At 41.4% G+C, this 12,349-nt stretch overlaps 1 protein-coding gene across 1 annotated transcript; it reads left to right on the plus strand.

The window, feature by feature from the left end:
* The first annotated feature begins 1,716 nt into the window (after positions 1-1,716).
* Positions 1,717-11,752, plus strand: si:dkey-174i8.1 (arylsulfatase I). Its single transcript, XM_054600735.1, has 5 exons — positions 1,717-1,837; positions 7,664-7,716; positions 9,240-9,430; positions 10,247-10,579; positions 10,669-11,752. Exons 1-5 carry the CDS (start codon positions 1,717-1,719, stop codon positions 11,750-11,752), a joined length of 1,782 nt encoding a protein of 593 aa, XP_054456710.1.
* The last annotated feature ends 597 nt before the right edge of the window (positions 11,753-12,349 follow it).

A 12,349-nucleotide genomic window follows, 5' to 3' on the forward strand; every position in this document is an offset into this window, starting at 1 on the left:
ATGAATGGATTCCCTTTGCTGCTGGTTAGTCTTTAATTGTTGAGGCCGCTGTGTATCCTGCCAGCTCCTCTGGATCTGGAGACATTCAAGGCTGTCATCATAGAGCTTTAAAGATAAATACTTATGCAAGCCCGGGATGAACAGCCTGCATAGCGACATTAAAATATGTCCTAATTCCACAGTGTTGACTGAATGACAAATACTTCGAAACACAGAAGGGACACATGCTTGCTTGTATTAATCTGAGATGGAATGTAGACGCTGAGAGAAATGGCACACGAAGGCACATGCAAAACAAATGTCGTTAACAATTTTTTTTTCAGTGTAGCCTTCTTTGATATAGAATGAGACATGATGATATCTCTCCTCAGAGGCCGATATAGATTTATTTCACTGCACATTTAAATTACACCCAGCATTTGAAAGGACCCCAGCCAATCTCTGGGGAGATTCTGCACAAAAACATTTAATGTTTAACGTAAAAACAAATCTAAGAGTCTAAAGCTAGCGGCTCTGTGGAGCTGAACCTACTCACAGTGGTGCTTTGTGAGAAATGCTAACAGCAGCATGCTAGAATGCTTTAAATGACAATGCTAACATGATGCTGAAGGGTAACGGGTCATTTCTATGTTCCCGAGATCCTGAGTTCTGTGAAAATTAGGTATAAATGTTTTTGAATCTATTATGCATAACCATAGTTACAAAGATTATTTACTTATATCAGAAAATCTGAATGGGTGTTTATATAATTGGGCATGTTCAAGGAACATAGCAAGGAGCTGAACACAAGACCCTGGGGAAATAAGCATAACACCTTTCAAAAAGTTTACTTAACCCTTGTATTGTGCTTTTGTGTTTGCAGGTGAAATTTTACATTACATTTTTATTAATCACAAAAAAATCAAAAAATATTATTTTTAACCAATGTAGACTTTGACATCAAAACTAACTTGTTACCCATACCTAACCACAAAATCTCCTTTCAATTTTCTTTCATTTTGTGATCCAAAGGCCAAAAATGACCTTGCTGTTGAAAATATCCTCAAACCAAATCAATAAATAGGGCAACATCTGACCCACAATTTAACATTGGTTTTAATAGTATGGCATGCAGCAATAAAACATTCTGCTTTTAGTTTGAAGCCTTGTTACTATAAAAGTAAACTGGCCCACCTCTGGCACATACAAGCCTTAACTGAGTTACCATTGACTGAGTCTGTATAACCACATAACACAACATTGGGTAAAGAAAACTTCTACAGTCCTAGTCTTGTTAGTCCAAACTATGTCAGATGAAGTCCTTACTCATGAAAGACGCTGGTAAGGTTGACCTTAACTTACAAGTCATATCTGAGAAACTTGCTATACATTTGATATTAGATTTATGAATCCCATGTTCCAGTGAGACTTCTGTTCTTTCTTTCACATTGTGTCCATCTTTCTCCTCTGTTCTCTTGTTCCATTCTGTTCCTTATAGTTCCTGTTAAATTTAAATTTCTCAATTTAAACCTAAATCTCACTCTAATCTTAAACCAATTAAAGTTTAAAAATAGATCGAAATACTGTACACAGAGTCTCAGTTGACATGAACCTGCTCTAACTATGTTGTGTTTTCCTTTGGGGCATTGACGGGCCTTTAAGCCTGTTGATAGAGGCTCGATCGTCCTCGTGCGGCAAAGGCACCGCTGCCATTATCAATGCTGCAGGAGGTTACCAATGATAGCTGCTCCCTTTGGCAGCCATGCCCTGCAGCTGTCTCCAGACCTCAGGATAGAAACCAAGATCAGTCCTGCGTCAGACACTCTGAGGAAAATGTCAGCCTCTCTTCCTGGAGATGGTACCAGATCTAACAGAGCGCCACAGGTAAAGTAAGTGCTCCACCACACTGATACAACTGATCCAGTTTATATCAGATCTGTATTTACAGAGGGAAAGTGTAAGTATGTAAGTATCAGACAGATCTCTGTACAAACATGTAGTTGTAGTTGTGTCAACCACTCCCTCTAGTGGTTCAAAGTAGACTAGTTGTTGGCCTCCTTGAGCTTTTACTTCACCATGTACTTCTCAATTATAACACTATTTTATTTAGTGTTATGTTTTGTCCCTTTTGTTGGTAAAACATATTTAATGATATTAGATATTAGACCCTCTTGTTTTTTGTGTTTGATTTTTCACTTATGATATACAACAAGCAGTTTTCAGGGTGCACCTCAACTAACCTGCATGTTGTTACATGTACGGATCATATATGCCCCACAATATTTGACAAGAATAACCAAGTATTAGCTGTATTGTTTAAAGTTTTGGTTACAAATTCTAAACGCTAGACTCAAGTGAGTTTTTAACTGAGAAAAATACCATTGTTTTCAAATTCCCACATCCCTCTGGTTCCATAACCAAAACCCTAATGCTGTCTCAGTATAGTTGTGAGAGACTTGAAATATCCTGTGACTTTGTGAGCAATCAGATAACTTCCAATGACCCTTTTTTACAAACGCTGCCAGCAGAGTTGTGAAAAAGATCTGAGAACAGAAATGTGTCATACTCAATAACAGACTTGTACAGCTAAACCAATACGATGTGCTGTTTTTGTCAGTGACTGTTTCCCTGTCAAACTAAACAAAGACACTTCATTGCAGAGAGCTGTGGCTTCTGCCCCACAACAAGTCAAGGAGAGGTCTGCTAAGTCACTCTGCCCTGGACAGAAGTTGGCTGTCTCTCAAGAGAATTAAAAAGGTCAAAATCCATATGCAGCAGCATAGCTAGAAGGTTGTACTTTCCGCTGTTGTTCCATATGTTTTTTCACTCCATATGCTTTCTATTGTGCTGTGGCCTCAAAACGCATTAAAGCGATGCGTTAAGAGTGCAGCAAAGACTCACTGAGTGTGGCTTCAACTCGGGAATGGTAGACACTGTGTGTTTTCCTGTGGACATGGAGTAACTGTTAAGTAAGGTGACAGCTTCATCCCTCTCATGTTCCTCTTGTTAATTAGTTTGTGTCGGCCTATCTCTATTTAAAAGCTTTTCTTTAAGAGTTTCCAGCTATTTTTACTGTGAAGAGCTTCAGACATTTTTTTTTTTTTTTTCTTCTCTTGTCTTTAATGACTTCTCTCTTGGCCATCTTACATTCCCAAGATGATTTTGACAGACAGATTTTTTTGACTAGTAGCGGGCCCAGACTCAGTGCCCTTTAACTGAGGCATCTGTGCCAGCATGGCAGACACTGCCAACCAACCAGCCACTGCCAGCCCTGCCCTCTGGCTCGGTGAGGTGAATATGAGACTGCCATACTAATAAAAAAGTGATGTGCACTGAGCTTTCACAAAAGGGAGTGCACAAAGTCAACAGTATATGTTGAATAAAAGTTGACAAAGAAAGTTAGGATGTTGAGTATCATAAACAACAACAAATTATTCACAATTGGTAACATTTTAAACTTAAACTCCTTTTCAGTGCAGGGAAATGAATGTAATATAAGAACATATATGTACATATTAAAAATGTATTTGTAGAAGATTTTAATTTCCACAGTGTAGCTTTGGAGAATAAATTGTGTTATATGTCACAGTGTACTCATTTTATATGACCCCTGAGAGTCTCACATTTTAAAATGTCATGTTAAAAAGGTCAATATTTCCTTTGAAGGAGATATAATTCTGACATTTTGCAATATATTCTTAAACTCAAGCTTTTTTTCTAAGGGCCATAAGATTTCTTCTGGGAAGTAATTATATTATTTAAGTTGACATTTCTTCATTTTTTAAAGGAGCGATATATAATATCTAGAGCATTACTATAGCAGCAAAATACTATTATCTATGTAAAGATATAATGGAGTATTGTCTTACTGAGCTTGTACTGTTATCTTAGCTATGTGTGGCTGTTTTAGGCGCTGCATGTTGAGAGCCAATCTCTTATTTTGAATTTTTAAGATGTCAGACTGTGTGTACATTGCAATAGTAATTGTGTTTTACTACAAAATAATGTTTGTGGATCTGTCAAACCTCTGATCTGTTCTCTGAAAAAAAAAATGTAAATAGGTTTGTCTGGCTTTAAGGTGTTCCAGATCGGAGTTTTTTTTGGTGTGTCGTAAGCTTTTGCTTAAGTTTAGATTCTTCCTAATACTTCTATGGCACCACAAGGATGTTTTATATTTTTTTAGGGTGTGTGTAAGCAAAAAAAGCGACTGAATTTCGTTCACACTGACTAATTCTCTCGATCTGTGCTTCCACCTTTTCCCCCTCATGCAGAACTCCTGACCCCAGTTTGTGACAGACGGTGCTGCATGAGAGATGTGGTCTGTGTCATCTGCTCAGCGATGCAGAGGCGGCGTTGTGCCAGGTGGCCCCTCATAACCTCTGTGTGTCGTCAATAGCGAGTCACACAAACACCTGCAAACTCACATAAAACACGAGTGTAGAAAATATGCTATATAACTAATAAGCTATGATTGTTTTGTTTTGTTGGAGGAATGGATTTCAAGTGGTATAATCTTGAAACTAACCATTTGCATGAATACACAGTCATCCTTTATCAGTATTTGCATATTAATGTCTCAGTAACCTTTGTACTTATCCAGTCCACTGAACTCAGTTACAGTGTAACTATTACACCCATAATCGCAGTAACAAATGCGGTATTTAAGATTAAGTAAATAAATAGTCACTGATTAGGGAAAATGTGAAACATTTTCTGGAGTACATTGTATTATTTTGGGCACCCTGTTTCCTGCTACATTGGAAAACTGTTCAGTGGCCATCAGATCAGACTCTGGTTGTACTGGGCAGCTTCAGGGTGTTAAGGGGGAGACCTTGGTTTATATGTTGCCTCATTAAACCTCATTAAACCATTAAAGCCTGCAATACCTAGCATGAAGACTCCCTCTTGTTTTCCTTTGTTTGCTGCTTTTGTCCTTTACCCAGCTGGAGTTTTAATACAGAATATTGTGTTTGTGAAGGACTGTTAAAGAAAAGTTTATTTTAGCTTATTTGGCAGATTCTCCTCCAAAGTTGAGCCTTCTTTAAACTGTGAATGGTTTGAAGTAATACATGTAGCTACTAGCAAACGTCATTCTTATTACATGCAGATTTCCATTCCAACTTTCTAAATGTACTAGATATTTCTTACTCTCTGGGTAAAAGTAGTGATAAGTACAATCAGGGGCCTCCAAGGCATATTTTTGAGAAGCAGGGCCCTTTATAATTCTCCTATCGTCTTCGCTATCAACATGCATGCATTATTTGTTAAATCCTCACGGTGGCACTCTCCACTGACTATACCACCACAGGACACACACACACACACACACACACACACACACACACACACACACACACACACACACACACACACACACACACACACACACACACACACACACACACATACTGTACACACATTGAGCTTGTGTAATCTCTTCCATTTCTGATGAGTCAAAACCAGCACTCACTCTCCCCGAGGGAAATGTCTGATAGGATGGAGCAGCCCGGCCTCTCTACAGTACCTGTAGAGAGGGGGAGGAGGAAAAGTTCAACCAAAGTTTGTGAATTTGACATAAGGCCACCAGCATCCTCTGTGTGGGTGGTTTGTCTCATGAGACGAGGCTGAGACTGAGACTGCTTCATCTTGTCAATCCCTCACTAAGTAAGGTGAGGAGAATAGGGAGTGGATTGAGTTTCTGTAGGCTGGAAGTTGATCCTCGAGTATTTCAGGAGCAGCAGAGCCAGGGTCTCTGTCAGTGTCACCTTCAGGCCCGTGGGAGGGACAATGTTTGTGTGATTTGTCAGAGCCCACGTCTGCCAGTCTTTGAACTAGCTAGCCTTAGATCAGTATGGTCATGAGTCTCTAATGTTTGGTTGATGGAAAAAAATATTTGCACTACAGTGTTGGTCAAACTGCAATGGTATGGCAACTTTATGTTATACTGGTAAAACTTGATTTATGTTATTGTCAGGTGTCAGCATGCATGGTTGCAGCTGGCATCTTTTAGGAATGTTTGAGAAAGCCATCTCTGTGTTTTGAGTCAGGAAGGAATCCATAAGTTTTAATACAATTATTTTCATCCCTTGAAAAGGGTATGTATGCATGTGATAGACTATTTTAAATACCAAAACAAATCTCAGACAGGGACATATTCATTTTTATAAAAATAGGACTCTTTATTTTGTTGGATGATAAACTTGAAAATGAAAGTAATTTTCAGATGCAGTTTCTAACACACACACACACACACACACACACACACACACACACACACACACACACACCCAGTTTAGCTCCAGCTCAACAGAGTGGCTCCAGATCGAATGAGTCACTTGTTCGTCGCATGAATAAATCACACCCACTGCTACTCTCTTCTACTCTGCACCACTGCCTTTTCAAACACACACCAATACACCCACACACATGTCCACACACAAACACCCTGTGGTAAAAAGTTCTACTTAAAAGTGGAGCCCTTTACATTACTTTTTTTAATGTTCGGCTATTTCTTCTCTTTTTGAAATGAAACTCTCCTCATTGTTGGCCTTTTTAAAGTGCACCTCGCGTATCACACTCTTTGTGACCCCTCCGAGGGAGTCAGACAGTTGAGCAGAGAACACAGTCGCTTTCTCTCTCTACTCCTCAAGAAGACATTTGTCACTTTCCATTTTTACAGCCCCCCCTCCCTCCCTCCCTCTCCCCCTCCCCCTCCCTCTCCTCCCCCTCTTAGCGGTAAAACGGAGTTCATGTCGCCCTGCATTTCCCTGAGGCAAACTGATGGCTACACCCAGAGACCCAGACGTACATACACAGCAAGACAAAGTGACTGCTCCTTTTATGCCACTTTGTTTATGCTGTACTCTCTCATCTCAGACAGTGAAGCTTTATTTTTCTCGTGTGCACATTATTGCTTTCCCTCTCGCTGTTATTCCTCTTTATTCTCTTCTTTTTATCATCCTACTTGTCGGTTTAACTCACGAATTAAATTCTCTTTTTATGTTATATATTCCTTTTCATATGTTCCCATCCCACCAATTATTCCATATAATCCACTTTAATGTATCACCCCCTCCCCTCAAACACTTTGTCAGCCTCATTCTTGCCTCATCCTCATCTTTCCCTCCGCTGTCATTTAGATCTCAATCTCACCAGCATACGTCTCACTCTCACTGTTGGCAAAAAGCCCGTGAAATTTCCCACAGGGTGAGCCAACACGAGTTTGCTTCTACGACGTAGGAAATGTATCAGAGGCATCGATTTCCTCTCAGCATTATGGGAAGGAGATGGCAGTGAGGTGAAAGCTGAGAGCCATTAGGTCGATACACATTCTCATCACAACACAGGATGTTCCTCCGTAGTTGGATAGTTGCGTTTTATTGCCTCGGCACAGGCAGTAATTGTCATCGGGTGACTCTATTAATTGAGCAGTATTTGGCAACAAAAGACGGATGACAGGGGTTATTTGATTTCCATTAGGGATTTACTGTATATTTTGGAATATCCACTACGGGAAATTACTGTGGAAATATAAGCTGTGGCAGTCCTAATAGCACTTTAATAGGAGTATCAGTCAGATACAAATAACAGTAATGACAGTATTAGTGACAGTTATTGTGTTAGAAGAAGTAATAATACAAATTGCCTTATTTCGGTCTGCTTTAAATGGTGAGTTTATTCTAAGTAACAAAAATAGTCGTATTTTTACTTTCTCTTGTGGTTTTTAGCTGTTTATTTGTTTTGAGAGAGTTCCTCTGCCACCCCAGTACAGTGGAAGTCAAAGCATTATCACTTTTTATCAATGAAGTAGTCCCCATGAAAACGGGTACACCAAGGTCTGTGGATTATCCAGAGCAGTGGCTCCCAAATGTTTTCTGTTATTCCCCACTTTTATTGCAAGCGCATTAAACTTTAACACACAAACGACACAAAGCTCTTCCGCTATACTGACAGGAAAACTGAGAGCAAGACAGGTCTCTTTGTTTTTTATTGGACTGATGTGTTTGCTTGATTCGCATCACCGGTTTTATTTTCTTCCCTGTCAAACTCTGTCAATTTTGTACATCGAATTTTTATTTGCTTTCTGAATAAATCTCCCTACCCCGACCACTTCCTTTGTTCCTTTGACTGATCATCATATTTGCTATGCAGTTTCTTGGTACCTGTCTGTTACCTGCTAATCTGCTTGCCTGTTACCAACTGCTGGAGACTGGGCAGAGGATGTTGAACCAGTTACTGCAAGGCCACGAAGCTCAGGAGACTGGAGATGTTCCTGTGGCTGCTGTGGGCACGTAGAGGAAATATGCAGTGAAGAGTGGGACATGTTGCTGTCAGGTGTTCAGATTTCAGAATGAGACTTCTCCTTGAGCAAGACTTGGACTGGATCAGGCGAAAGTTAATGAAAAATACCTTCAAAAAAATGTAAATACCAATCTTAGCCTGACAGACGAAAAATAAAAGCACTATTAGTGAAAATAATGTTACATTGACGCTGCGTAATGGAAGGTTGAAAAATACAGAAATGACCCTTTAAGGCCATTTCTTATAAGTTTCTATTCTTTTACGAACCACATTCCCAAACTCTATTTCTTTACTATTAATTGTGTTACATTTTTGGCCTAAAAGTTGACCATTTTCAGCTGATTTTGACTTTGTACAAGTAGTTTTTCTCGTATTTGTGTGTCATACGATGATTTGCAGCAGAAAGGGTAAACACAATGTCCAGCTACACTGTCTGTATAGTATATATATACCTGTCTGGTGGTATGTTTATGCATGTGTGTATATCAGTTCCCCAGGTCCTTCCCAGCCATCTTATGAGGCGCCTGAAAATACAGAGGAATGTAGCAAGGTACTGCAAAAGGTGAGGCCTCCCTCTCTCACCTTTACACACACACAAACCTCTACCAACTTCTTGCCCATCTGAGAGACAGCAGTGTTTCTCCACCCACCACAGCAGCTGGCACCAGCTCAACCCCATCTCACATAACCAAAATAAAGACGACCAATCACACTCAATGGGCAGATAAGACGAGCTCCTAGGACACACAGATCTGCCCATTTTTCTGCAGAAGCGATCCGGCTTGAGATATTTACTGCCGACTAAGCAGAAAAGAAATTACAGACAAAATCAGACAAGTAGATATCTGGAGATGAGGGGAGGAATCTGCTCCGTGTTTTTCCTGGTGATTGGGGTGACCTTCCTCAGTGGCCTCAGCTGCCTGGATGAATACAAGTCTAATGAAGTAGTCATTGAGGAGGTGGAAAGGCCCCGGCCCCCACACCTTATATTTATCATGGTGGACGACCAGGGCTACGGAGACATCGGCTACCATGGCTCAGATATCCACACTCCTATGTTGGACCAGCTGGCAGCAGAGGGGGTGAAACTTGAAAATTACTACGTTCAGCCTATCTGCTCACCCTCTCGCAGTCAACTCATGACAGGGCGGTGAGTAATTTCCAAATAAATACATCATTATTACGATGAGAAAATTATTAAGCTATGGCATCTGAGCTCATATGATATAATAATGCATGGGCTTTATAGGCTTTTTGTCTTTTGTTAACATCTCTAGCGGGAATTCAGTGATGGTGCAGTATAAGAAAGGCCATAAAATAAAAGTACCACCAGGAGGGCCAAGACCAACTATTACATTGTGAATATTACCTAACCACGAGAACTAAAGACACCCATATTCTGACTTATGGGTGGATATAAAAGTTTTACTGGAATAAAATCTTGTTTTGAAACTTAAAAGTATATTTTTTGTTTATATTATATTATATTGGCTACAAAAGCAGAAACTGTTTCATTGACTTTTCAGTGTGCAAACTGCTGAATGTCACAGACAGTTGTTGCACATCATAACAATATCAACTGATAAGCTACAATTAATCTTTACAATCCTCAATAGATGCACTGAAAAAAAAACAGCTACTGGCAGAGCCCCTTGTATATCTAAGTCTGTTCTGTTGTTTGAATCTGAATTTTCATTATATCTGTGGAAAGAGTGACCAAACACCGATATGTTTTGAGTGCAGATTGAAGTGTTTTCTAGCAGAAATGTTGCAGGTAGAAAGTAGAAACAACAAAAAAAGTTAATTAAAAGCTCCTTATCACAAAATAATTCTGTAAAATCACTGAACATCTCGGCTTGATGATGTGTAACAGTGTGTCAGTATCCAAGGGTGTAACGTTTGTTCTCTGTGAAATGTACCATCATTGGGTTATTATATACATCTCATCAAGACGCTATCTTGCCAGCTACCAAATTCACACTGGACTCCAGCATTCGATCATCCGATCACGCCAACCCCTCTGCCTGCCTCCGGACATCCCTACCCTACCAGAGCGTCTGGTAGATGCTGGATATGACACATACATGGTGGGGAAGTGGCACCTGGGCTTCTGCAGGCCGAGCTGTCTACCCACAGGACGTGGCTTTCAGAGTTTCCTGGGCACACTGACAGGCAGCGGAGACCACTTCTCCTATCGGAGCTGTGACGGAGCTGAGGCTTGTGGATTTGACCTGCATGACGGAGACAGGCCTGCATGGGAGATGGCCGGCAACTACTCCACTCTGCTCTACATCGAGAGGTGAGAATCAAGGTATACATTAAATTAAACAGTTTTAAACATATAAACAAAAATAAAAAAATGAAAAACCCTTCCCTTTGTCCAACCAGAGTGAAGCAGATCCTGAGGAGCCACGACCCCCACAAACCACTCTTCCTCTATCTGTCCCTTCAGGCCCCCCATACTCCCTTGCAGGTACCGGACCGTTTTCTGCACCACTATGATTCCCAGGGCAATCGTCTCAGGCGCCACTACGCTGCCATGCTCAGCTGCCTGGATGACGGGGTTGGACAAGTGGTCCAGGAACTGAAGACCAGTGGGCTCTATCAGAACTCAGTACTGATCTACTCATCTGATAACGGTGGGCAGCCACTCTCTGGGGGGAGCAACTGGCCGCTGAGAGGTGGCAAAGGGACCTACTGGGAAGGGGGCGTCCGGGCTGTGGGCTTTGTCCATAGTCCCCTCCTGGAGAAGAAGGGTGAAGTCAGCAGAGCCCTGATCCACGTGTCTGACTGGTATCCCACATTACTGGGACTGGCCGGAGCCCTGCAGTCCCACCATGGCCTGGACGGTCACGATGTGTGGGGAACCATCAGCGAGGGCCTCCCCTGTCCTCGCACTGAAATCCTATTCAACATTGACCCAGTCTCCAGGAAGCCTGGGGAGCCGTATGACAAGGCGTTGGTACTCAATGGATTTGGGATCTGGGACACAGCCGTGAGGGCAGCGATAAGGGCCGGGGACTGGAAACTATTGACAGGAAATGTTGGTGACGGGGACTGGATCCCACCACAGGCTCTTCCAATTGGTCCAGAACGGTGGCAGAAACTCGAGAAGCGGCGCAATGAGCTTGGGAAGTCAGTGTGGCTGTTTAATGTCACTTCTGACCCCTACGAGAGGTCAGACCTGGCGGAAGCTCTTCCAGAGGTAGTGAAACATCTTCTGACGAGACTGGCAAAGTACAACCAGACAGCTGTGATGCCAAGGAATCCACCAGATGATCCAATGGCTGACCCTGAGCTCCATGGAGGGGTGTGGAGCCCCTGGTTGGGCCTGGAGGGACAGGAGGGGGATAATGGAGAGGATGAAGGCAGGAAAGAAAGGATGGTGAAGATTAAGCACTGCAAAGTATGTAAATTAAAGGCCCTTTTCAAGAAGGTCGGATCACGTCTGGAGAGGAAAACCCTGTTCTAAGGTTCAGTATGCTTCAAATGAGCTAGGTTGTACAAAGTGTAGTCTGAACACATCTGAAGGCAAAAGTTTTAATACCTGTTTCCAATGTTCACTCTCAAAGGTGGGGCAAAGAGCCTGGGATGGCTGGCATTGTATCGAAAAGTGACGGAAGTAGTTGAGTGAAGAATGAATAAAGAATCCTGCATACTTGCAACCTGATCTCATAGAAATACATTAACGACTATGTGCTGTTAACAGCCAATTTTGTGGTTGTCAACACCACAGAAACAATGCCATTGGAAAGTCAATAAGAATCCTTTTCGTGGTAGATATCCAAATTAAACACATCTGCGCGAATATGCAACTGTCAGAGCTTGTGATGTAGAATAAACAGTGTGAGAGACTACTTATGGTGAAACACAGAGCTTTAAACAACGAGACAAGTGTTCAAGACTGATGTTCGCGTCCCAACATTTTGGGAATTTTTATTGTGAAGTTAAGTTTCCGTTTTTCCTAAACCTTACTAAGTGGTTTTCTTGCCTAAACCTAATGTTAAATTGTTTCCGTTGTGTCAACACGTTATTTTTAAAACATTCCACCACCACATAATGCCCTTTA

Source organism: Anoplopoma fimbria, chromosome 6 (assembly GCF_027596085.1).
Source record: "Anoplopoma fimbria isolate UVic2021 breed Golden Eagle Sablefish chromosome 6, Afim_UVic_2022, whole genome shotgun sequence".
Lineage (NCBI taxonomy): Eukaryota > Metazoa > Chordata > Actinopteri > Perciformes > Anoplopomatidae > Anoplopoma > Anoplopoma fimbria.

Excerpts from the sequence above, each read along its gene's own strand:
- si:dkey-174i8.1 (XM_054600735.1), top strand. The coding sequence starts at position 1,717 with ATGATAGCTGCTCCCTTTGGCAGCCATGCCCTGCAGCTGTCTCCAGAC. Across the intron at positions 9,431-10,246 it reads AGTCAACTCATGACAGGGCG|CTACCAAATTCACACTGGAC; the intron begins GTGAGTAATTTC and ends CTATCTTGCCAG. Across the intron at positions 10,580-10,668 it reads ACTCTGCTCTACATCGAGAG|AGTGAAGCAGATCCTGAGGA; the intron begins GTGAGAATCAAG and ends TTGTCCAACCAG.